Source organism: Podarcis pityusensis (assembly GCF_964106645.2).
Source record: "Podarcis pityusensis genome assembly, chromosome: 8".
NCBI lineage: Eukaryota > Metazoa > Chordata > Lepidosauria > Squamata > Lacertidae > Podarcis > Podarcis pityusensis.
Window position 1 is genome coordinate 69,284,671 of NC_138033.1, and position 26,268 is coordinate 69,310,938.

Sequence of the window (26,268 nt, forward strand, 5' to 3'; positions counted from 1 at the left end):
TGTTGTTTTAAAAAGAACGCATTGCCAAAATGCATTGAAGGCAATACAATGTTTATGTGTGATCATGGTTAAGGGAAGAAGGAGGAAGTAGCTGCAAAAAAAAAAGTGTAGAAGTCTGGTCCTATGAATCACCCCATGGGCCACATGAATTATTGTAAGCATTCTGGTAACCATATAGAAATTGAGAAAGACACACCAGGGCAAATTGCTTTAGAACTTTTCTTTTTTAGTACAGAAGGGAGAGCATTAAAAATTAACAGCAACATGGTTCCATAGCACACTGGATCCTGACTGCATCTCAGTGTGAGACAGCCAGCTGCTGAAAAGAATTCCAGAGTAGGAAGATGGAAGACTTATGCAGATTCTGGGCAAGAACTGCATATTAAGAGCTGGAACAAGAAACACTCAAAACTAGTTCTGCCTATGACTTTAAATATGGTAGGACAAAGACTGGCAAATGCACAAAAGATAAGCACTAGAAGCATCAACCACCCAAAGGTGGTTTTATCCATGTTTGGTGGAAATGTATCCTACTCTTGGGAAGAAAAGCAATTTGGTGATTTACCAGTGCATTAGTCTATAGCTTGTCTTATGATCCATTAAGAATACAACTGAGCAGCCTATTCAAATACAGCAAATAAAATTGTGAGAGGGCTGCACAGCGCCCCTAGACTGCACAGTGTCCCCAACAAGGAGTGCCCCACCACTAATTTGTTCAACTTTCAACATACCTTGCTTTCATTGTACTTATAGCCTGTTCCATACCTTTGATGCACCATCTGCATGCATTATTTTTTCTTGTCCAGTAAGATGATAAGAATTTGTATGCTTGGATTTGCATGACATTCACATTCACTTACTGGAAGATAGATAGGAAACTGCCTTATAAACATTCAAAGCACTGGTCCATCTTGCTTTGCACTGCTTATACTGGTTGGTGGCAGCTCTCCAGGGTTTTAGACCAGGGTTTCCTAAACTGGGGTCTCCAGCTGTTTTGGACTACAACTCCCATCACCCCTAGCTAGCAGGACCAGTGGTCAGGCATGACGGCAATTGTAGTTCAAAAAAATAGCTGGAGAACTAAGTTTGGGAAACACCGCTTTAGATCGTGAACTGGAATCTGAAGAGGCTGGGGATTGAACCTGAAACCTTCTGCATGCAAGCTCTATGGCTGAGCTATAGTTCCTCCTCCACCACATACACCATTTGTTAAATGTGAACTAATGTAGTAGGTAGGTAGTAATTTTTTTCGCTATAAGCCGCACTAATGCAGAAAGAACCTTCAGAGCCGAGACACAAATTTAGCTTATAATTCTCTGGCCACCAGCACAAATAAAGAAACAGGCAAGGGGCAGCGTTTTCTACTTAAGTCCTCCTTCCATGGTCAACACTGAGACTACGAAGAAGGGAGCTGACAGGCCCCCGGCTGAGATTGATGGGGCAGTGCGCCATTTCCACTGCCTCCAACACATAGAGGGTAGTGGGACCACAATCATGCTCTTCCCACATCACACAAGCGTTGTGCCCAAGTAAGGCTTCTGTTCCTTGGGGGCATTATCAGTTACTATGGAATTAGCTGCAAAGACATCAACTGCAAAGAACGGGTCCAGCTCTAATCCTCCAGATTTGAGATTTGGGGCTTGGCATTTATGGCTAAACTGCCTGAATACATGACTGACAGTACGATAGAAAACTATGCAATTGAGCTTTCCCTCCTCCCCGAAGGTTTGAACACTCCGCTTCTCACTGTCAAGAGTCATTGTTATAAGGTGGGTATTGATTCAGATAACACTTTCCCACTGTTATTAATGCTTTGCGCACGGAATAAAGAGCAGGAAAAGGTGGCAGGACAAGTGGATCAAGAGGGCAAAGATACCTTAACAACACTTTCCAAATTGCTTTGTTCAGCACGATTGAGCAATCCCACAAGTCACTCATTCCAAAGTAGCCATTACTGCTTTTTTGGTAATTTGCTCGCACTGTAAGTCCCCATTAGAAGTGCCTCCACTTTTCTTTCTTATTACTGGCATCATCACACAACAGCCAAGATTCCCAGATGTCAGGGTTGAGATGCAGGCAGCTGTCAGAGGTAAGGTGGGAGTTAATCCAGGGAGTCCAAAGAACACAGGAAGCAGCCCTGTGCAGAGTCAGAACACTGATTCATCCAGCTCAGTTAATATCTGCACCAACTTGCAACAGCTCTGCAGGGTTTCAGGCAGTGGGTCTTCTCAGCCCTACCTAGGGCTGGGAATAGAACCTAGGGGCCTAGGGCTTTCTGCATAACCAGATGACCTACCATTGAGCTGCAGACCTGTCATGGACTGGCTGGATGCAGAGGGATTGTAGGAGGAACCAGCTGGGGAACCCCCAAAGGAAGAAGGCTGAGCCCAAGGAGTGGTAGTGGGATGGCGATGAGTGGTCAGAGAAAGAAGAGGGAGAAGACTGGGAAGAGTTGTCAGAAGTTGAAGAGGTAATGGGGCTTAGTGAGCTGGGAAAGTCGGTGGTCCAGAATCAGAGGCAGAAGCTGAAGCAGAGAAGGGAGGCCAACAGGCAGAGATGAGTCAGGCTGGCAAAGAGTCACAGGTGTCTTCCCATCCTGCTGTGACAAGTTCCCCTCCCCGCTTGTCTCCCATCCCAGAACCAGAAGAGAGCTGAAAGGGTGGAGCAACAGCAGGCTGCATGCAGGCACAGTCTCCAATTGCTTGGAAAAAGCCCTGGGGAGGCAGGGACTTTCAGTATTTGAGTAAGCCCTACCAGGGATGAGATGCTGTGCTCATTAGCCTTGACACTCAGCCAAGTCTGTGAAGATCATGTTTTTGCTAATAAAGAGTTAAATGCAACTTTGAACGGTGTGATTTACTGCCGGCCCACTCTTTGAGAAGACCTTTCAAAAACAGGTTAGAAGCACATTTGAGCCAAAGAGATCTTTTAGTTGAGTCAGGTCCCTACCTGAACAGGTTGTATTTTATAGGCCTTCCTCTCCAGGAGGGCCCAATGGCTTCGGGTTTGTGTATCAACCCTGCCTTTTTATGGAAGGGCTGTGGCTCACTAGTTCCTGGTTCACCTTGGAAAGCTGCCCACAGCCCAGCGCTACCTGGCCCTAGCTCATATTACGCTTTTAGTCAATGCCGCATTTTAAAATGAAAGTGAATTGGCCCATTAAAAAGGACATGGTATGCTTCTAACATGCCAGTGCTCCAGATGAGGCTTGGCAAGGATAAAAGCCACCTGTGGTCAATAAAGAACTCTTTTGCTATTGATCCTTAGCTTGGCCTCCTTGCATCTCCATCAGCCTCATGGTGCAAGAACAGAGAAGAATGAAAGCAAAGAAAGACCAGAAGAATAGCAAAATGCAGCCATGCTGGTGGTGTTCACAGAAAGCATTACAGGAGCATTCATCCAAGGTGTACATGACACTGATTTCTTAAAGATTTATTAGCTACTTGTGTCTCGGAACAAAAAACGACACACTGTTAAAGCAACAGTCTTCAGAAACATCTTATTGATAGAACTTGCTAACCCACTGGACCAACAGCTCACCCCAGCATCCATCAGAGAGCAAATCAGAGATGCTACAAAGATCCACGGTTTTGGCTCCTGAAGCAAGAGCTATGTATCAGCTGCTCTGATGAGGTTATCAGAACATAGAGCTATGCCATGCTTGCTGTTGTGGAGGTACTAATTCATTTCACTCCCTTGTCCATTCGCTGAAATCAGCTCAACTGGAGGCTAAATCATTGTTTACAGTGGGTTGTTTTGTTTTTTGTACCTCCACTCTTCAAAAGAGAGAGAGAGGGAGAGAGGGGAAGTTCTTAAAATGTTACAATCAACAGCAATAGGATGATATTGTTTGTTGGATCAAAGCAACAGCAAATACAGTACTGGTTGCATTTGCAGGACTGATTTCCATTCTGAACACGAGATTGGGAAGTGAACATCAGCAATTTCTGCTCCTATTTCTGTTTCCGTTTCTCCAACATCCCTGCCTGTGACTCTATTGTAAATTAAATAATAAAAACATCATAGGATACTGATTTATCTTTACACCAAATCCTGACCTTTGTTTTGTTAGCATTATTTTAGCTGTTACAAGAGAACATTGAAATGTTTCATTTATTAGCCACTAATATGTCACATTGTTTCTAATTTACATTGTTAAATTTGATAAAACAGTTAATAGAAGGGGAAAGATATTCACAGATATTAAGCTGACCAGCTTGGGTCAAATTCCTCTCCTGCCCCCGCCCCTGGTGGTGACTAGAATACAGCTGACTTGGCTTTATTTCTGAATACTGGGAACTTAAACAGCACTGAGCAACTGGCTGCTTCTCACTGGAAGAATAAGGCACACATTGCAGAAGGGATTGTCTGTCGGTGTCTGGTACTGTCCACCCAACATCTGTCCTTGGCCAAGACGAGACACAAAACACACACATCGTGTCATCACTGTTGCAGGCTGTTTACAAAAACTGCATTTTCCCTTTGAGCAACCCCTATACCAGAAGGAAGGATGGAGGCTCTGCATAGCCCCCAAGCCTGCATATCACGCTTTCTCCTCTCTGTGCTACAGTGAACTGGTTTAGGCATGCAGGATTGCCATGCAACAGTGGCGCCTGTTGCCCGCCCACCGGGGCAAAAGGCAAAGGAGACCAACAACAGGTGGTGCCAGAGCCAATGACAGGCAGAGCCAACATTCTAGTTTTGCCCCATCTGCCTCCTCCGTGCTGAGTTCTACAATGGCCAACACTGAGACTAAGAGGGAGGAAGCTGATAGGCAATGCTGTTGCCTGAAGTGGTTGCAAGAAGGTAGGCAGGTGGGGGCTGGCTAAGGGCAGGCTGAGATGAGTGGGGCACTGTCCCACCTGCAAATGACTGCAGCATCGTATGAGCTGGACCAGAACAAAGCCCTGTTTCCACTGTGGCTAACCCAGCACCTCCAAGAAGCCCACAAGACACTGCAGAATTCTCTTGGCATTTTCCTGCAACTGGTATTCAGTGGGCAGATTCCATCAAGCCACTGAGAGATGACTCCTTCTCCATTAACGGGTCTTGGAAAGCCACCTAAACCTGTGGCAGCAATTCCCAAGCACACTTCTTTTTAATAAAGGGAAACTGACATATTCAGCATCGAATGGAGGAACAGAGTCATTGGAAGCTTAAGCCTAACGTGAACTGGCCCCTACGAAGGAAAGGTTTCCTTGCACTTACAGAAATCACCGCTTTCGTGCAATGATTTATTTAGCACTTACAAGCCGTGTATTATATTCCCAATGTTCCTCCACGGAGCTCGCAGTGAAAATTTGAGCCAGGATCTGAAGCCTCTGCACCTGGCAAGACTGTAAGCCTCTCAAAAGCCCTACACAGTATGAGCAGCACAATATGCCCAGATGAGCCAGTTTGCATCAAGTCTGGACTGGGATCTGAAACCATGATTCCCACGACCCAGTTCAACACAAAACATTAAACTACTGCAAGGACTCTTGACAATTAAAAAAGCATAAGAACCCTGTCTTTACATGGTCACTTTGCTTGTAGGTTGCAGCTGCTGGAGATCCACAGTCCAGTAACACAAACTCCCTTATCCAGTGATAACAAAATTTTGGAATGCTCTCCACAGCAAGGATAGAAATGTCGCAAGTTTCCTTCTACCAAGTCAGACGTTGGTCCCTCGAGCTCATCTTGGCTGTGAGTCCTGGATAGACCTGCTTCCTGACTTGCAGGCCTTTTTCCACCTGGCCTCTGAGGGCAGGATCCTGGCTGACTCCAACTACAAAGGCTGAGGATGATGAAGAGGCCAGAGACCATCCTAGCTAAAGACCCATCCTGCAGGAAATTCTGAGCTGCATCCTTTGCAGCTGGAGATGAAGGAGAGGACAGAGGGTGAAGAAAGAGCTGAGTGGAGGGAGACCCTTTTCCCATCCTCTGGACCCACCCTCCCCTGGGAAACTGAACAAACTTGCTGCACCTGGAATTGGGTGTGGAGAGTACAGAATGGGACACAGCTGTGGGCAGCCTGAGGAAGTACCACCCACCTTGGACCTGCCCATAAAAAGCAAGACCAGAGCAGGAAACTACTGTTTCCAGGAACTTTTCTTGTTATGAAACTTTTGTGGGTGAGCTGACAGTTTGTGTGGGTCCTGGGTGAGAACACAGAGGCTAAGAGGGAGGGTTTGTCGGGAGGAAAACGAATTGATAGTGATTCATATACAGTCGTACCTTGGATCCAGAACGCCTTGTGAGTCAAAAGTTTTGGCTTCTGAATGCCACAAACCCGGAAATGATTGTTCCTGTTTTTGAACGTTATTTGGAACCCGAATGTCCAACGCTGCTTCCGCAGGTTCTGATTGGCTGCGGGAGCTTCCTGCAGCCAATCGGAAGCCGCGCCTTGGTTTCTGAATGTTTTGGAAGTTGAATGGACTTTCAGATCAGATTTCGTTCAACTTCCAAGGTACCACTGTACAGGCACCCCCTGATTTGCAGGGGGGTTGCATTCTGGGTAATCGGGTGTGATGCCCCACCCCATTCTGCCCCCTTTTCGGGCCACTTCCGGGTTGCTGGGATGTACGCTTGAGTGGCCGCGCACATATCAGACGCATGTAAATTGGTCATGGTCTGTGTATCAGTAGCTCTGTATTAATGTAACATTTTTATATGTAATGATATCTTTGTAACATTTTAAGTTACCTGTTGCTGCTTCTGTTTTCTGTATGCCACTTAAGAGATCTTTTTGTTAAGAGGTATAGAAATTAAATTAATCTAATCTAATGTGTGCAGCTCTCCAAGATTTCAGGTAGGAGTCTCTCCTGGACCCACCTGGGAAATGTAGAACTGGAAAAATGGGGGGGGGGGGGTTCATTGTCAAAAAACCTCCAATGTAAGTTTTCCTGCATAGAATAGGGTTTGGCATTTTTATTTAAGTAGCATGATTCCTCCCTACCCCCCTCCCCACTCCGCTGTATGTGTGGTGACACTACTATGGCCAACCCAACTTCATTCAGGGCCAAAGTAGACATTTCCACAGGGATGGGGAATATGTGATCCTCCAGCTATTGCTGGACTATGGCTCCCTTCACCCTGACTACTAGTCATGCTAGCTGGGGCTGATGGAATCTGGAACTGAACAACATCTGGAGGGCCACAGATTCTCCACCCCAGCATTACTCTAAATGGGTGATTAGCAACCACACCTGGTTTATTTTAATCTAAACACGAAGCATGGCAGGAGACGACCTTTTCTTTGGGACCACAGTAGATGGGAAGAGGAGGTCTTGCTCTCTCCTCTATAGCTGTGATCCCAACAAAAATCTCCCTCCCCTCTTCACCATGATGCAATTGGTCATGGGGGGGGGGGGACTCCTGTTCACATCCATCCCTAAATCATGTATTTAAAAAATCACATTGCAGTGAAGCTTGTAGGGCTTGTTGTACAGTCTGGGGACTGTATAACAAAAAGCAAAAAAGCTTTTGCACCAGAGGCGCAGTTAACGTTCTGGAAACTGAGGCTAGGGAGTGAGCACTTGTTGAAATGCTCACCGGAAATTAACCAAGAAAGCTGGACAATGTTTGGCAAGATCTGTATCTATGGTATAGATGCCAAACTAGCTGAACTGTAGGTCAAATGTTCTAAGCCAAAATGTTCTTGAAACATCTTCTCTAACAACCAACAATTTTATTTTATTTTTTATTTTACTGCACATATACCAACGTTTTCTCCAAGGAGCTCAAGATGGCAAGCATTTTCCCTCCTCGTTTAAACCACACAACACTCCTGTGATGTAGGTTAGGCTGAGAGGCAGTGACTGGCCCAAAGTCACCCAGTGAGCTTCATGGCTGAGTGGGGATTTGGATCCTGTCCTCCCAAGTCTTGGCCCAACACTCTAACCACTACACCACACTGGATACATCACTGAAGAAGCAGAACGACTATAGCCTGAGGATACATCTCACTTTATACAACCCCCTCCCACAACTACAAATAGACAAAGCTGTCATTAAATACCACTTAAGCCCCAAAGCCTTTAAGACGTTATTGTCTTGAGCAGAACAGGGATGTGTGCAGGTTTGCAGTCTTACCCATCTGGCCCATTTTCCATTTGGGAGTGGCTACTATGCTGCCTCCAATCCAGAAAAACTCCTCTGCCAGGCGGGCAACCGAAAACTTGTTCTGGAACAAAGGACTTCTGGAGAGTTCCATTTTGGAGGACAAGGCCGCTTCTGTGTTCAGCGCAAGGGTTGTTTTTTTCTCTGCCTCACATCCAAGAGGCTCAGATCAGGCAAATACAAGGTTCCGGTGGAAGGGCATGTACAAAAATATAAAGCATAAAAAAGAAAAGAAAACCCAACCCTCAGACTGCTAAATTCTACTTGTGAATTAAAAGTCAGACGTCGTTCTAGGCTATTTTCAGTCACAGCCAATTTCTCAGCTTCAGTCTCCGGCCTCCCTCCGTCCTTCCGCAAGGCTGGAAGACAAACTCTGAGATTGTTTTCTTGCTAATCTAAGTCATTAGCACTTTGAGGCGCTCAAAAAAATAAAAATTAAAAAATTAAGATCTCACTTAAGACGTTGTTGGGGTGGAAGGTGAGATGCCTCCATTATTATTTGTCCCCTGAGAGGCAACGTGGCAGTTGGGGTGATGGAAAAGGAAGGCCTCTGATTCATGGCGTTAGATTTCCTCCCATCGTCACTGGTTGACGGCGAGCTCTGGGTGCTGTTACTTCAAGCCACAGCTGCCCCTTCTGCATCCTGCTTCCCCTTTTGACCGCTCAGAGTCCACCCCTACAGGCATGCTGCTCTGAGAGAGCACTTGAAATCCGAATGAATTTCCTATGCCTGCTTTTGCACTTCCGACGAGAGGTTCTTTCTGCTCCGTGCCAGGGCCATAGAGGGCTCTGAATGCCAATTCAAATCCATCTAGGCAGCTGAGAGTCTCGTCCTCTTATCGCTATACTGTTGTATACTTTAAAAAGAAGATGTCGACGATGACTATACGTACCAAACCAAAAGGTATCCTTTTTAAACCATCTTCTTGCCTTCTTGCTCGAGTCTGAACTGCTTAATCAGCATCTTTAGAGGAACATTTTCAATCCGGCAAGAGGAGGAAGAGAAAAAGCAATCCGCAATCCAGCTCGAGCAACACATGTTTGCTTGAAATGCTAAATCCTGCATATACACTAATCCCAAAGCCGTAGCTTCTGCCCTATCCATTCAAGGGATTTAAAGTGTGTGTGTGCATGCGCAGGCAGTGTGGCTGCAGGAAAATGAGACCAGAGAGAAGAAAAGAGGCTCTGTTTTTGATTTCTCTGCCAGTCTCTCTCAGACTGCATGTGCCCAACTGACCTGGATGGATATCCCAGGCATAATAGGATGACATCTCGTGTTTTGCCATCCACCTTTTCGCTGAAATTGAAATTTGAAGGCAAATGTAGATGCTGTCGCTTGGGCAAAACATGCGAGAATTTTCAAGGGACATGTAAAGAGTTTGGCTAAAACTCACCAAATTCTGCCAGGGGAGAGGGGAGGGAAAGTTTGGCATGTAATGTGTGGTACTGTCCAGAGCATGGGTAGGCATACTAAGGCCCAGGGGCTGGATCCGGCCCATATCACCTTCTCAATCCAGCCTGCGGACGGTCCGGGAATCAGCATGTTTTTACATGAGTAGAATGTGTCCTTTTATTTAAAATGCATCTCTGGGTTATTTGTGGGGCCTGCCTGGTGTTTTTACATGAGCAGAATGTGTGTTTTTATTTAAAATTCATCTCTGGGTTATTTGTGGGGCATAGGAATTTTATTTAATTTTTCAAGATATAGTCTGGCCCCCCACAAGGTCTAAGGGACAGTGAAGCGGCCCCCTGCTGAAAATGTTTGCTGACCCCTGGGACTCCAGAGGAACACTTGTAGAATGTGGTCCAGGAAAAAAGACCCATGGTTGCACAAATGAAGGGCACTTCAGTATGTGGAACTTGTATAACACTTTGCTCTGTCTCCTTAAGGCTCCCCACACTCTAGAATTCACACACATATATATCCTTAAGAGGGATTAATAAAATAACCTCAGTGTTCAAGGTACATTCTGCAAGAGAGTTGAAATGAGCTCAAGCTACTTGTAAAACATTCACTTATTCATTCTTTCTTGCCTTCAGAGACATCGACATTATGAGCCAAGCCTAACTCATGGTGATGAAGTGACATAAACATGCCAGCATTTTAGTGTGATCCCTGATTGAGGTGGGAGGGCTGGATTCGTGACAAATTCAGGAGGTGAGGAAGCAACAAGCACATATCCATGTATGAATGGTGTCAAGGGATAAAAAGCAAGGCAAAATATTCCTGTTGAATAGTATAAGAATAGGTGGGGTTTTGAACTACCGTACTTTTCACTCTATAAGACACACCAGTCCACAAGACGCACCTAGTTTTTGGAGGAGGAAAACAAGAAAAAAAATATTCTGAATCTCAGAAGCCAGAACAGCAAGAGCGATCACTGCGCAGTGAAAGCAGCAATCCCTCTTGCTGTTCTGGCTTCTGGGATAGCTGCGCAGCCTGCATTTGCTCCATAAGATGCACACACGTTTCCCCTTACTTTTTAGAGGGAAAAAGTGAGTCTTATAGAGCAAAAAAATACAGTAATTTTGCATCTAATTTAGGGGGGACGGAGGGGAGCAGAACTCTGCCAGAATTCTGAGTTTCTACTCCAAAATCAAAAGTAGCATATGTTCAGTAAGCCCTATGAAAACAGTGTTGCAAGTGATTGGCTTTTATGCATAGTGAGGAACGAAACACTTAAGATTACTTTGGCATGTTACCAGCGCCTGCAAATACATCTTAACATTTGGTTCATCCTAAGGGGGCTGAAGCCAGGGCAGTAGGCAATTGTGCCAGGAAGAAAAACGGGGTGAGCTGAGCAATGGTAAGACGTGGCGTAATTCGTCTTTGATCTCTTCCCTGGAGAAGAGCTGAAGTACTTAGTGGGACCCAAGCTTATTACAAGTGGTTACTATTCTTACCTCTTTTGACAGCATCCTCGGCAAGCACAACAGCCACACACACATAGACAGGGCTGGCCCAGCCATTAGACAGGATAAGGCCACTGCCTCAGGCGGCAGAAGCCCTTGAGCTGGCAAACAACCCCCGCCCGATGGGTACACACCAGTGGCAGAAAAGCAGTGCCAGCATCAGAATCAATATGGGGCAAGATCTCACCCAAAATCGGAGACATCGCACCTGAAATCAACACCAATGGTGGCAGCGCTTCTCTGGCAGTGGCAGATGTGGCAGAGCACAAGGTGAGCACAGCAGCAGAGTGGGCGGTGTAGATGGCAGTGGCAGGTATGGTGATGGTGGGAGCAGTGGTGGCAGCATAGCAGGACAGAACTTCCCAGTTTGCCTAAAGAGGTGAAACACAATGAACTGCCCCTGCATGTAGACATTCTATTGAGAGCCTCCTAATTTGAGAAGCAATGGTGTGTGGAGTAAAGATGCTTTGAACAATTTGATCTCTGCATGCTCCTACAACCAGTGACCAGACCTGTACCTCTTGGACTAACTTAATGATCAACCAAACACTGCACTTCTCCACATTCTGAGAGACACTGTGCCATTGCTTGGCAGGTTAAACATATCAAAATATGCATCTAAACAGCAGTAACACACACTTTTAAATATGTATTTTGGGAGGACTTTTAAAAACCCACAGGTTTAATGTGGAACTAGTACAGACATGCAAAAGTGCCATTCATCTTCAGTCTGGAGGCATGCAACACAATGCCACAGCGGATGCAATTCTGCTGCATCCTTTATCTGGGGCTGGTACAAACCTATGGTACATCTCCCTCCTTGTCATAGAATTGTAGAGTTGGAAGGAACTCCTAGGTTCATCTAGTTCAACCCCCTGCAGTGCAGTCCAGGTTTTTTTTTGGGGGGGGGGGATAGAGGCTTGATTGAGACCTTTGCTTATGCTCCTTGAGTTTCTGGCCAACATGCAGAAACAGTATGTATCTATATGGCTTCTTAACTTTACAAATACACAAAATGTCACTATTATTTTTTTAAAAAAACTGCTTTTAGGAGTTTTAACTGTATTGACATGTTTACAACCTGGGCTCCTTTGGATGAGTAGCAGGATGTAAATTGAATAATAAATAATAGTTTCTCTTTCTTCTTCTCCTTCTCCTTCTCCTTCTCCTTCTCCTTCTCCTTCTCCTTCTTCTCCTTCTTCTTCTGGAATGCCCAGGTTTTGTGTGGAAAGCCCTGAGTTCACTTCAAACTGAGATGTCTTCAGATGAAGCCTTGCCTGATGAAATACCGTATTTTTCCGGAGGACTTCCGGGGTGGCGCCATCGGTAATGGCGGATTCCCTCTGACTCGGAGGGGACCGGCTCTGTGGGAATCGGGTCTGCACCGCTATGGCGAAGCGGGGACCCTTCAAAAATCACAGGCGGGTGAAGCCTGTGACCGTGGGACTCGGCGGGCACCTTTTGCGCCCCCCCAACTTGCAAAGGAGCCCGACTACGGGTTCCGGAGTGAAGCGGGGAAGCGGCGCAGTGCTGTGAGTCAACTGCTTCTTCCGTGGAGCGAAGCCACACAGCCGTTACCGGAGAGCGCTACCTTTTTCCTGTGACAATTTGGCTACAAAACAACGATCCGTGAGTAGGTTAATTTGGGAAATAAAGGAGGGGGAAAAAGAAGTAATTGGATACCGAAGCGGAGAGGCATAAACAGGAAGTCTGCCTTCCGTTCTTTGTAAATAGAGGAAAGCAATGAACTTGTAAGCTAAAACCTTGAAAGACGCTTGAAAAAGACTATAATTCTATCATCTAAAACAAGCGATTTCCCCCCTTGACTGCAGGAGAGGAGGGGGGAAAGGTCTGAACTGTATTTTCCTGTAAAAAGAGAGAAAAGGAAGCTAAGAATCCACCGCTTAAACCTGCGAATGGACTGCCAATGAAAAATAGAATGCCGTACTGTGAAATGCACTGTTGGTGAAAGTACTTTTTGACAGCTAACTCCGCGAGTCTGATACAAGTGAGATACAATATCTCTGGCAGGCTTCCCCTGGTTTCAAAGTAACTGGAAATTAACTGAAATTAAAACTGTCGTCTATTTTGTGAGTTGGGGGATTAAAAGAAAAAGGATATTTATTTTAAGGTAACAACTGTTGCCTATTACTGTGTCCCCCTAGAGGAAGTTTGAGATTGTTACAATCACAACTGGGCCAGGAGAATTTTCCACTTCATAACAAACTCTGATCGTGGGACTGACCTTGAGTATTATCTAGACTGTTATGGCAAATGGAAAAGAGAAAACAGATTTGCTTCAGGAAAAAGCAACGAGGTCTGGTAGAGTGTTTCACACAGACGTTGGGCTGCAGCGAAGAGCATCAACATCTGGCCCTCCTGGTTTACCAAAAGGAGCTGCATTGGTACAATCTAAACCCAAAGGAATGGCATCCGAAGATGTTTTAGCTCAGGCACTTGGCAAAATTAATGAATCTTTGGAAAAATTAAGTAAACAAGTAGCTGAAGCATCAAATAAAATTGATCAAAATACCACAAGCATTAACAATTTGGGACAGAAGGTAAATACTAACACAGAAACTATTGAGAAATTGCTACAGGAATCTACTTCGACCCGAAAGACAGCTGAAGAAGCAAAGGAAATAGCAGTTGCTGTAGAAGAGAAGTTACCACCGATACACAAGCAACTTGAAGACCATAGGTCAATACTGTCTATGATGGAATTGAAGGAGAAGCAAAGAAATTTAAGGATCAGGGCTGTACCTGAACTTGAGAAAGACAACTTGATTGATTTTCTTACGCAGGAATTTGCAGACTTTTGGAACCCAGATTTGGAGAAGGATAACTTCAAGATAGTGAGTGCTTTTAGGCTTGGAAGAGGAGGGAAGAAGAACAGGGTGAGAGACTGTTTGATCACCCTCCGAACAAAAGAGGAGAGAGACAAAATCTTGAGTCTGCACTTCCAGAAGACTTTGGAAATACACCAGTCAAAAGTGGAGATATTTAAGGACATTCCGAAATATCTTTTGGACCTTAGGTCCAATTACAGAGATTTGGTTGCCCTGCTGAGAAACAACAAAATCATCTTTAGGTGGGAAGTCCCCCAAGGCCTTTCTTTTAGTTTCAAAGGAAGAAAGATAAAAATAAGATCAGAGGACGACTAAGTAAGATTTTTGAGAGACCACGGTGAAGACCTGCAGAAAGAAGCTGGAGAAGAGCCAGGAATACTAGAAAGAGGAACTTTAGACATACCAAAACTACCTTTTGAATTAAGAGACCGCCTGGAGAAGGTGATACCACCTACAGAACAGGAACAAGCACTTGGTGCAGTTGGAGGAGAAGTAAAGTAACTACATCATGGCTCTGCAACTACTAAGCTGGAATTGTAACGGTCTGAACTCCCCTCAGAAAAGGAAATCTGTGTTTCATTTACTAAAAAAGGAACAATTGGACTTGATTTGTTTACAGGAAACACATGTAACAAGGCTACACAGGAAAGTATTGATCAATAAAAGACTGGGCCAGGAATTTATCTCTTCGGATAAAGTTAAAAAAAGAGGAGTAGTGATTTATGCAAAGGAGAGACTATTACCGAAATTTATCTTCAAAGGTGACCAAGGAAGATTTGTGGCAATTGAAATTCAAATACAAGGAGAGAAATTTTTAATAGTAGGAGTTTATGCATCAAATGAGGGAAAATCTGAATTCTTTAAAAAGCTGCATGAGATCTTGATGGACTATTTGGACTATAATGTGATTTTGATGGGAGATATGAACGGAGTGGTATCTACACACATGGACAAGGCACAAAGACAGGTAGTCACTAAGGATGGTAGACTACCGAAAACCTTTTTTGAGATGACAGACAACTTGGACTTAGTCGATATTTGGAGAACAAAGAATCCCTTGGCTAGAGAGGGAACCTTCTTCTCTGAAGCCAAACTGACATGGACAAGAATTGACCAAATATGGGTAACTAGAGGAATGACACCAAAGATAAGAAAAGTGGAAATCTGCCCAAAAACCTGCTCTGACCATAAGGCTGTTAAGATGGAAATGAAACTAACACCAACCGGTTCCTTCAGATGGAGGATGAATGACACCTTATTTAGAGATGAAGAAGTGATTAAGTAGGCCCAAAAAACCTTGAGAGACTATTTTGAGATAAATATGAACACCAATGTTGAAAAAAGAGTAATCTGGGACGCAAGCAAAGCTGTTATGAGAGGGTTCTTGATACAACAGAATGCATTAAAGAAGAGAATCCAAAATTAAAAGAAGGATAAAATATTGGAGAAAATAAAGGAAAGTGAAAAGAAATTGAGAGCAAAACCAAAGTCGCAAGAGATATTGAGAGAAATAAAGTTATATCAAGTACAATATATGAAAATGATGAATCAGGAGATAGAATGGAAAATTAAACAAATGAGACAAAAGACATTTGAGTCGGCTAATAAATGTGGGAAATTATTGGCTTGGCAAATGAAAAAAAGACAAAAATTAAATACTGTTACAAATTTAGAAGTGGAAGGAAGGAATATACAGAACCCAGCTGAGATTAGAAACTGTTTCCAGAGGTACTTTAAACAACTATATACACAAGGGCCACAGAAAGAAATTGACGTAGACCGATTTTTGAAAACAAATGGATTACAAAAAATCTCTCAAGAAAATAAATTAATGTTGAACTATAAAATAACTGAACAGGAGGTAGAAGGTGCCATTCAGAATATGCAACTAGGTAAATCTCCAGGACCGGATGGACTGACTTCTAGATACTACAGATCTTTAAAAGAATGGCTAGTACAACCTTTAAAAGAAGTCTGTAACGAAATAATGGGTGGAAAAAGGGCACCAGAGTCGTGGAAAGAAGCGTATATTACACTGGTACCGAAAACAGAGACTGAAAAGACCCAGCTTAAGAACTACCGCCCCATATCATTGCCCAATGTGGATTACAAAATCTTTGCAGACATTTTGGCTAAAAGACTAAAAAGATTTCTAGTGGAAGAGATACATAAAGACCAAGCAGGCTTTCTCCCGGGCAGACATCTATCTGATAATGTGAGAAACATAATCAATATTTTAGAAAAATTACAAGTGAACATAAATACTAAGGCAGTTTTGATATTTGTGGACGCGGAGAAAGCTTTTGACAACATTTCTTGGAGTTTTATGAAGAACAACCTACAGGGATGGGGGTAGGCCACGGTTTTGAAAACGGTATAAGTGCAATTTATTCAGAACAAAAGGCTAAATTAATTGTAAATAACGTGGTGACGGAAGAATTTAAGATAGAAAAAGGGACACGACAAGGTTGCCCAATCTCCCCATTGCCTTTTATATCGGTCCTGGAGGTTCTGCTGAATATGATTAGAAGGGACCAGTTGGTTAAAGGTATACAAGTCGGAGCTAAACAGTACAAGTTGAGAGCATTTGCAGATGACTTAGTATTGACGTTACAGGAGCCAGAATCTAGTACTAAAAGGGTTTTGGAACTGATTCAAGAATTTGGTCAGGTCGCAGGATTTAAACTGAATAAGTTAAAAACAAAGGTCTTAGAGAAAAATTTAACTGCGATGGAGAGTGAGAGGTTTCAGAATGAGACAGGTTTAACAGTGGTTAAGAAAGTGAAATACCTGGGAACAAGAGGGAGATAGACTGAAATTGCAGAGTTTTGAGAAATTAAAAAACAAAGTGCGAGACTGGCTTCATTATTATCAGATAATGGAGGCATACAATTTGGACAAGAAAATTGGCTTCCAGGTGGAAAAATCAAAATTAGAAACAGAACTGTTAGAACCCAAAACTAAGACTTTGTCAAAGATGTATAACTTGCTGTTGAAATGGAATACACAGGATGAAACGGTGAAATCTGCTATGATTAAATGAGCACAAGATGTTGGACATAACATAATGATGGCTGACTGGGAACAGTTATGGACCACAGGTATGAAGTTTACGGCATGTAATGCCTTAAGAGAGAATATTATGAAAATGATATACAGGTGGTACATGACACCAGTCAAGCTTGCAAAAATCTATCATTTGCCCGACAATAAATGTTGGAAATGTAAAGAAACTGAAGGTACATTCTTTCACCTTTGGTGGACGTGCCCAAGGATTAAGGCTTTCTGGGAGATGATTTATAATGAAATGAAAAGGGTATTTAAATATACCTTTCTGAAGAAACCAGAGGCCTTTCTCCTGGGCATGGTCGGCCAAATGGTGCCAAAGAAGGACAGAAGTTTCTTTATGTATGCTACAACAGCAGCAAGAATACTTATTGCAAAGTATTGGAAGACACAAGATCTACCCACTCTGGAAGAATGGCAGATGAAGGTGATGGACTACATGGAATTGGTGGAAATGACTGGCAGAATCCGAGACCAGGGAGAAGAGTCGGTGGAAGAAGATTGGAAGAAATTTAAAGACTATTTACAGAAATATTGTAAAATTAATGAATGTTAGAATGATGTCAGAATGAAGTTAAGTGGTTATAGCAGCAATGTCATAAAGGTGTATGTAAAAATGGATGGTTAATAGGTGAGAATCTAAAGCTATAATATATTAAGTTAAAGGACTAAGACAAAAACAAAGAGGGAAAGGAATTGCTGAATTAACCAATTGAACTGGAATACAAAAAAGGGAGGTGAGAGGAGGTCAGGGAAGCAAGGAAATGAAATGTAAGATACGGAAGGATTAATTTGTTTTTAAGTGTTTTTCCTTTTTTTTTCTATACTTTGTATTTTGTATGTTTTTTCTCTTTTTTTTCTATATTTTTACTTGTCTCTTTTATTTTTAATTATGTAATTTTTTGTTTCTGAAATTTCAATAAATATCATTTTTTTAAAAAAAGAAATACCGTATTTTTCCGTGTATAACACACTCCTGTCTATAAGACACACCCTATTTGGGGGGACACCAAACAAAAAAAATGGGGGATTGCCCATAGTTGTTGAGCTTTTGGGGGGGTGCTGAAAACTGTTCACTCGCCTGACCTACGCTGCCACTCGCATGCATCGGAAAAGCCACCTATCGTCTGTCCCCACGCCACCAATCGCACGCCCTACTGCCGCAGCGACAGCAAATCAACGCAAGCCCTTGCCACAGCCACCAATAACACGCCTAATAGCCACTGACAATCTCGCGGCAGCAACCAATCGCATGTCCCCCCTATGCACTATCCCTGTATAACACGACCCCCAATTTTTAGCATATTTTTTTCAATAAAAAAAACTTGTCGTATAGACAGAAAAGTGCGGTACATCTTCCTTGGGGTTGTACCCAATGCTATTCCTACTCAGAGTAGGCCCACTGAATTTAATGGCTATCACTACCAAAGACCCATTAATCTCTGTGAGCCTACTCTGAGTAGGTCTTATAGTTAGACACACCCACAATATCCAAAGACCAAAATCGAATGTCAAGGAGAAAGGCTAGAGTGAAGCCATAATACCTGGTGTGATAGCTTTCAGTCTGCTGCAATTCGAAACAAAAAAGAGAGAGGGATCAAGCATGTAAACCAGCTGAATCTTACTTTTTCTAGCTGATATTTCTTTAATGCTGTCCCCATTTTGACCTGCTCGTCCAAGAAACTGTCATTGTCATTGGGGTTGTTTATTAAAAAAAAAAAGTGGGGTTCACCATTGTTGCTGTTAGTAAAGGTGGGCATGATAACTTGCCTTAAAATATTGTAAAATACCCTCTGTTTTGTTCATTGCATTCAGTTCCTTTCTGGGTGAAACTGGGAGGGGGGTTTATTAAAGTTCTTGCTGCAGTCTGAAGCATTGCATCCTCAGAAAGAATTAGAACTCTGCTTCAGGATGATCCAGCTGCAGCTCTCCCCATCACTTCTCAAAGTGACCCTCTCTATGAGGCTGATTTGAAATTCAAGCCATCCAACTAAATGCCAAATGCAGCTGTATCCATGAAGAGATGATGCAAGGGACACGCGCTTGCTATATTGACTTCCTGAAGCCTTAATGAGTAGGGCTACATGGCTGCCCGTGGCTATAAAATATGATAGGCCCACTGTTCTCTAATTGACCTCTCAAGGGATCAGTCTTCTAGCACCTCATCAGTGTGCTGAGTTAATCTTTGGTGTGCATGACCACACTGTAGCCATATGTACTAGGCTAGACACATTGGGTAGTTAATAGGAAAGGGAGGAGACACTGGGTTCGTTTTTTAATGCTTGTTTCTCAAAACAGGACAGCGATCCTTCAAAATCCGCACTTCTCCGGATTGCACGATGCAGTTCTGCAATGAAACAATGTGTAGGAAAATGTATCCGTTACAAGAAAGTGCATTTTTAAAAAGGTGCATGTTTGTGGAAAAAAGCCTTGTGTCAAGAGGACTTGTTGCAAGCACATGTACAGCATAAGTGAATTTTCATGAGGGCTTTAAAAGAAATGTGGGCAAGGGAACTTAGCAGTGATAAAATGAGAAATCGAGAATCACAGCACCTGCTGTGGCTGCAGAGACCAGGAACTCATAACTGCTGCCTCCCATGTTGTTTTCTCTGTGTTAGCAGCACCAAAGTGACCTCTCCATGGCACAAGAGCCAGATGACAATACCCCCTTCTTGATGTCTTCGAAGATCCTTACAGCTAACTATCAGATCTCACGTGATTTTTTTTTTATGTGATGAATTATTGTTTTAAAAAGATGAACCAGTAATTTTGTGATTATTGTGCATGGTATTGGTATTGTATGTTTTATTGTAGTTGTATATTATTGTTGTCTACTGCCTTGATATTTCATACAAGTGGATGGTATATGTTAGCAAAGTCACTGAAATAGTGCAGATGGAGTCCAGAGAGCAAATAAATTCTGACGAAATTGAAGAAAAACAGTGCATATTTTGGGTAGAAAGAAACAACAAGGTTTGTTTGTTTTTCCCTTCCTTCCTTCTGGTCTTGTATATAGCAGGGAGACATTTGACTAAGTCCAGCGTGGAAAAACTACCTCAGATCTACACAGCCATGTTCTACCTCACTAAGGATCAGCCACACAGACTGGTTGCTAAGCAACACCTTCACCCTATCTTGGGTAGCTGACTAACAGTGAGAACAGAATTAACCCCTGAGTTAAAAAATGAATGAGCCCTGCTGCTGCACTTCCAACAGTATGTATATATATTTAATGAAATAAATAAAAAGTTTTCCCCTCATACTCTTTTAACAGGAGATGACAGGGACCAACTCAGGGGAGCTTTGTTTCCAACATATATCCTCTAACAACAGTGTTTCCCAAACTTGGGTGTCCAGCTGCTTTTGGACTACAATTCCCATCACCCCTGACCACTGTTGTTGTTAGCTAGGGTTGATGGGAGTTGTAGTCCAAAAACAGCTGGAGACCCAAGTTTGGGAAACATTGTTCTACAACCATGCTGCAGCTCTCTCCCCTCAATATAACTAGCCTTTTCTTCAACTTCATTGGTCAATCAGAGGAGGCACTCTACATGTGGCATAAACTATGTCAATCGGACACAGTTAGAAGTCATCAGCCTCTGGTACAAGGGTGAATGCAGGCAAACACAGGGAAGGGGAGTAAACAAGGCACACATACCCCCACCTGTCACTGGGAAGATGAGCAACTTAAACCTTGAGCATGGATTTATTAGGGAGCTTAGTGCACCATCCATATGGCACAGCTGTTCAGAAGATTCTGCTTCTTCCACAACCTCAGAGTTGGAGGACCTTGCATTCAAGCAAAGCTTGTGCAGTTTCCAAAGTATCTGTGAACCCAGCAACATTAAGCAGAGCTGAACAGAAATGGCTCTTTCAGTACTTTCTTTTTTTCATGAACTGTTGACTTCACCAAGTTCCAAAGTATATCTGAGCGCTGCAGAGAAAACCCTGAGCAAGATTTATGCAAGAGACCAGGGAATCTGAAGATAAGCTAAAATGCATCCTTAGACAGAGTTACCCTGGGAATATTGTCTGAAGTAAAGGGACCCCTGACCTTAGGTCCAGTCGTCGGTGGCTCTGGGGTTGCGACACTCATCTCGCTTTATTGGCTGAGGGAGCCGGCGTACAGCTTCCAGATCATGTGGCCAGCATGACAAAGCCGCTTCTGGCGAACCAGAGCAGTGCACGGAAACGCCGTTTACCTTCCCGCCAGAGCGGTACCTATTTATCTAATTGCACTTTGACGTGCTTTCGAACTGCTAGGTTGGTAGGAGCTGGGACCAAGCAACGGGAGCTCACCTCGTCACGGGGATTCAAACTGCCAACCTTCCGATCGGCAAGCCCTGGGCTCTGTGGTTTAGACCACAGCGCCACCCGCGTCCCTTTACTTTGGGAAAGTAGTGTTTCCCAAAGTGGGTGGTATTGCCCCCTGGGGGCATTGGAATGATCCAGGAGGGTGGTAGTAGCCTCTGCTGCAAGTGAGGGGGTGTTGAATCAAAATAAGTGGGCGTTGGAACATAAAGAAAGAAGAGAAGTTTCAAAAACTGTTCGTACATGTTTCATCTGTTGTGTAATGACACCTGTGCTGTTGCAGGACAGCAACAGATCTGGTGGTCGTGCTGGAGGTGAGGGGTTTTCTTGGGCTTGTAGTACATCTGGGAGATATACAGTACACATGCATCCTATTTTACTGGGGTTTAGTGTTCCTACTACAATGTTATAGAGGCAACATCAGCCCTCTTAAAACCCTGTGTCTTTGCCTTCATTAACATGGCAAAGACTCCTCTTGCCCCTCTGGTGTGGCACCATTGCAAGATCTCAGGAAACAGGAAAGTGCTCTCCTTCCCGTTTCCAGAGGAATAAAATCTTCCCACAACAGCACTGCACCAGAAAGAGAAACAGGCAAGAAGGACTTCGGATAGCTTTCTTCTTCCTCCCTGTTGCCATGCTGGACAAGTAGAAGGGCCTCCTTCTCCTGCACTGTAATGGAGACCAAAAATGCTGGGCCTGCCTCCTCTGGCAGTCAGCCTGCCTACCAGTCTGTATGTCTGGTCTCCCTAGCCCCCAGCACTGCTATGTGTTTGTGTTTGTTTGTTTGTTTGTTTGTTTGTTTGTGCATGGCTGATTGCCTGTGTTTATTTATGTGGTCTCTATATGTGTGCTGTAAGTATTGCATGAGTGCAGGCAAGTGTACACACAGTGGCAACACCCACCACTGGCATATTGCCATCAGAGGGGTGACCAACTCACAGTTTGGCCTGAAAATATATTAGCCACCCCTGCTCTAATCACTGGGCATCACAGGCTTTCATGTAAGGAAGCTAACAGAGATCTGATAGAACAGTGAAGTTCCCTATAGGGAAGCCTTTCAGTTCCGAAGACACATTGATTCTTTCTGCCTTACCAACCTCTCCTTGCACGCTACCCAAGCATTCCTGCTGCCCACTTAATTGCTCAGGATTAGAGAGAATTAGCCTACATTGCTGGCGACCAAGTAGGTCAGGTAACGAAGCCGCCGTCCTTTACTGGGACAGAGGAAGCCCATTGTTGAACAAGAGAAGACCTATAGAGTTACCGGGCTGAGGTCACAGGAATAATTCAAAACAACCTGCTAGGTTGGGTTTTCTAATGGAAAAGCAAAACAAAACCCCAGGTCTGCAGCAGTTCCTGTGTTACATCACATTGGTGTTAAACTGTGTGTGTGTGTGTGTGTGTGTGTGTGAGAGAGAGAGAGAGAGAGAGAGAGAGAGAGAGAGAGAGATCCAGCCAGGTTTTACTCAAAGTAGACCCACTGAAATTGACAAACCCAAGGTAGACATGTCCATTAACGTCAATGAATCTGCTCTGAGTGGGACTAGCATTAGATACATCCCTGGGTTTCTCTAAATATTCATAAATACATATCTCTTTTGCTGTTCTCATATGCATTTTATGGGGCTCAGGACACCAATACCTCAAGGACCCCCTCTCCCCATATGAAATGGCCCAGTCCTTGTGATCATCATCTGAGGCCCTTTGGGGAGGTGGCATCACAAAAAAGGGCCTTTTCAGTGGTGGCTGAAAACCATGGTTTGACACAACGTTGGAACGCAGCCAACATGCCCATACTTTCTGAGAAGTGCCCAGCCAACTAAATTCACATCCAGCCACTTGGGGGTCTGCAGTCTGAGGATTGATAAAAAGCATTGCTTCCCATTTTATATTCCCAGGTGGCTTTCTTTCCAAGAGACTCCTAAAATAGTTCATCTGTAGATTTTACATTCACTTAACCAATTAAGAAAACATTTAGTCCATCCCCAATATGCACACACTTCTAAAAAAACCCTTCCTTTGTTCTGGGCCTCCGGGATGGTTGCTTTTAAAATGCAAACATATGCTAATAATCCTCAGCAATTAAGCACCAGCCTCTTTATTCAATATGTCCTCAAGCTATTAAAATAAAGAAACTGGGGGTGGGGGAACATTCTGAGTATTTTGCATTCACTTCAGCTCCTGGTTGTTGTTGTTGTTTTAAGCTGTTTCCCTTTTTTAAAATAATATATACATCAATTTCAGCTTTGCAGACTATATAAGCCATTCAACCTCCAAGCATCTCAAAATATCTGCATGAACCAAACTAAGAATTACAAAGATGTCTGGTTAAGAAAAGCTCTCTTTTTTTCAAGTTCTATTTAGTGAAAAGAGGAGGTGTGTGTGTTTTAATAGGAGGAACAATAATAGATAATGCATACAACATCGCAAGTTATTTTCTAAAGAGAAGTCTATGTTTTGTCAAAACTACAGCAGGGTAGACCACACTGTACCACACTGGAGCACTGTATCAGTTTCTGGGCACCGTATTTTAAATGAGTTGGTTTTTTTTTAAAGAATTTTTTTTCAGGCTGAAGAAGAAAAGATTAAGGAGAGACATGATAGTGGTCTTCAAATTATCTGAAAAGCTCTCAAGAGGAAGATGGAGAAGGATTGTTCTCCATTTCTCAAAAGAGCGGGTCTAGAATCAATGCGTGGAAATAGCAGGGAAGTAGATTTTGGCTAAACATTAAGAGGAACTTTCTGATGTGAAGATCTTCTTGACAGTGGAACAGACTGACTCAGGAGGTGGCAGGTAATTGAATGTATATGCAGAGGTGAGAAGAACACTTGTCAGTAGGGTTCTCATTCGAAGGCAAACTTGCCTAATTCACACTTTCTGAAACATTATAGGAACTGAAACACAGCCATCCCTCAAAACTCGTGCTCTGAATTTTGCAGTGCAGTACAGAATGCTAAGGGACACAGGTGGCGCTGTGGGTTAAACCACAGAGCCTAGGACTTGCCAATCAGAAGGTCGGCGGTTCGAATCCCCGTGACGGGGTGAGCTTCCGTTGCTCGGTCCCTGCTCCTGCCAACCTAGCAGTTCGAAAGCACGTCAAAGTGCAAGTAGATAAATAGGTACCGCTCCAGCGGGAAGGTAAACGGCGTTTCCGTGCGCTGCTCTGGTTCGCCAGAAGTGTCTTAGTCATGCTGGCCACATGACCCGGAAGCTGTACACCGGCTCCCTCGGCCAATAAAGCGAGATGAGCGCTGCAACCCCAGAGTCGGCCACGACTGGACCTAATGGTCAGGGGTCCCTTTACCTTTACTTTACAGAATGCATAAATTTGTGAAAATAATATACAAATATGGGCTTTCACCTTGACCTGTTGTCAGGCCCTCCCTTCAGCAATACAGGAAGGCCGTTATAGGAAGATACCATATGAGGAGAGGAAATGCCCTTGTGGCTCTGGGCAGCAGGAAACAACAGAGCATGCCCTTCTTCACTGCCAGTATTACATAGACATTCGAGCTAGGTTTATCCAGCCCATCCTATATAAGTTCAGAACAAGACTACATCTCCCTATTACTACAGGACGGATGCCCAGAAGTCACATATTTAGTCGCCAGATTTTGTGCTGCCATGATAGATATTCGTTGAAGGATGGTCTATGCTACAAATTAGTCCTAAATAGAAGGCCCATACTGTTAGATCCGCACTTCTGAAGCCCCGCCCCATACAGCTGTTCTCTTTTAACTGATCTCCTTTAAATTTTTCTTATCGGTTTTTATTCATCCATTATCTATGTTTAATCAAGTATTCTATGTACATGTTTTAATCTACGTTTGGTTCTTGATCTCAATTAATTTAATAGTTATCTGCTTGGAGATACTGTTCTGCTATTTATTTAGATGTTTTGCTTATGCTGGTCTGTGACTGTAATAAAGGAAATTCATTCATATATAAATATGTATTATATTGGGGGGATGCTTTGGGGAGAAAAACATGTGCATATTAGGCAAAACTGCACACACAAAATGTATCTATCAGGAAAATTTTGAACTAAAATGTTGAATAAATGTTCATGAGAAATTAGGAAAATTTAGGAGTGGGGAAAAAACGAAGAAAAACCAAAATTGACAGATTGCCCCATCACTACCTGCCAACGATGATAGAGATACAAGACTACCAGAACTCAGCAAGTCTGAACTAAATGGCCTTCAAGGTACCTTCCAGCTCAATTTCTATGATTCTGTGATAGTAGGTTGCTTAAGGATAGCAACTGAGATCAGCCCATACACCAAGGTTTTTAAATGGGGGCTTCCTGATTCATAGTTTAAGCTCCTAGTTATTATGCTAAGCATACAATATTTAAATAAAAAGGGAAAAAACTCAATCCCAATATATATAATATGCATAATTGCAACAGTATTCTAAGTGTTCAAGATGTTATTCATGCACACATTCTCCCCATTTTGTTTGTGTGGTGGCAAAAAACCAAAAGCAATGAGAAAAGAACATCATATACATTCATATCACGATTTTTCTCTCTCTTTGGTGTTTTATCAATATGGATAAATACACATGTAACAGATTAATATGACAGCATATGTGAGATTGCATCAAAATTCTGTTTGTGTGGTCCCACACATTGGTGCAGCACTGCACGAAAATAATCTTGATGCACTTATATGCATATTCATGTTGAATCTCCCCACCCCCTCAAATGCACTTATAATAAATGAAGATGCTAAAGGCTGATCTGATCTGTGGGTGCACGCTATACTGTACACCTATGGCTGCAGGCCTGATTTCAAAAGGCCTCAGCAAGCAATTAGTTCAAGAATGATCTGTCCCCCCTCTATCTCGGAGGAAAAAGGAAGAGAGAGAAGAGGGTGTCAGAAAGAAAGAGGTGGCACACAGTGAAAAAGAGATGGCCCTGCCCACATTTTGCCCGATCACCACCCACCAATCATTTTCAGCCTTGCCCACCAGGGGCACGTGGCCTGCAGCAGATTGCCCCTGAGGGAATGTGGCTCTCGGTGG

At 43.4% G+C, this 26,268-nt stretch overlaps 1 protein-coding gene across 5 annotated transcripts in view; it reads right to left on the reverse strand.

Moving 5' to 3' along the window:
• PLCH2 (phospholipase C eta 2) overlaps positions 1-26,268 on the reverse strand; it is a 339,924-nt gene that overhangs the window by 121,057 nt on the left and 192,599 nt on the right. Inside the window, exon 1 of one of the 5 annotated variants that reach the window (XM_081016007.1) lies at positions 8,074-8,422. The exons of the other annotated variants lie outside the window; for them this stretch is intronic. Coding sequence (XP_080872133.1) covers positions 8,074-8,194 — 121 coding nt within the window. The 5' untranslated portion in view covers positions 8,195-8,422. Of the gene's footprint in view, positions 1-8,073; positions 8,423-26,268 lie in introns of those variants that run through there. 5 annotated transcript variants of the gene reach the window in all.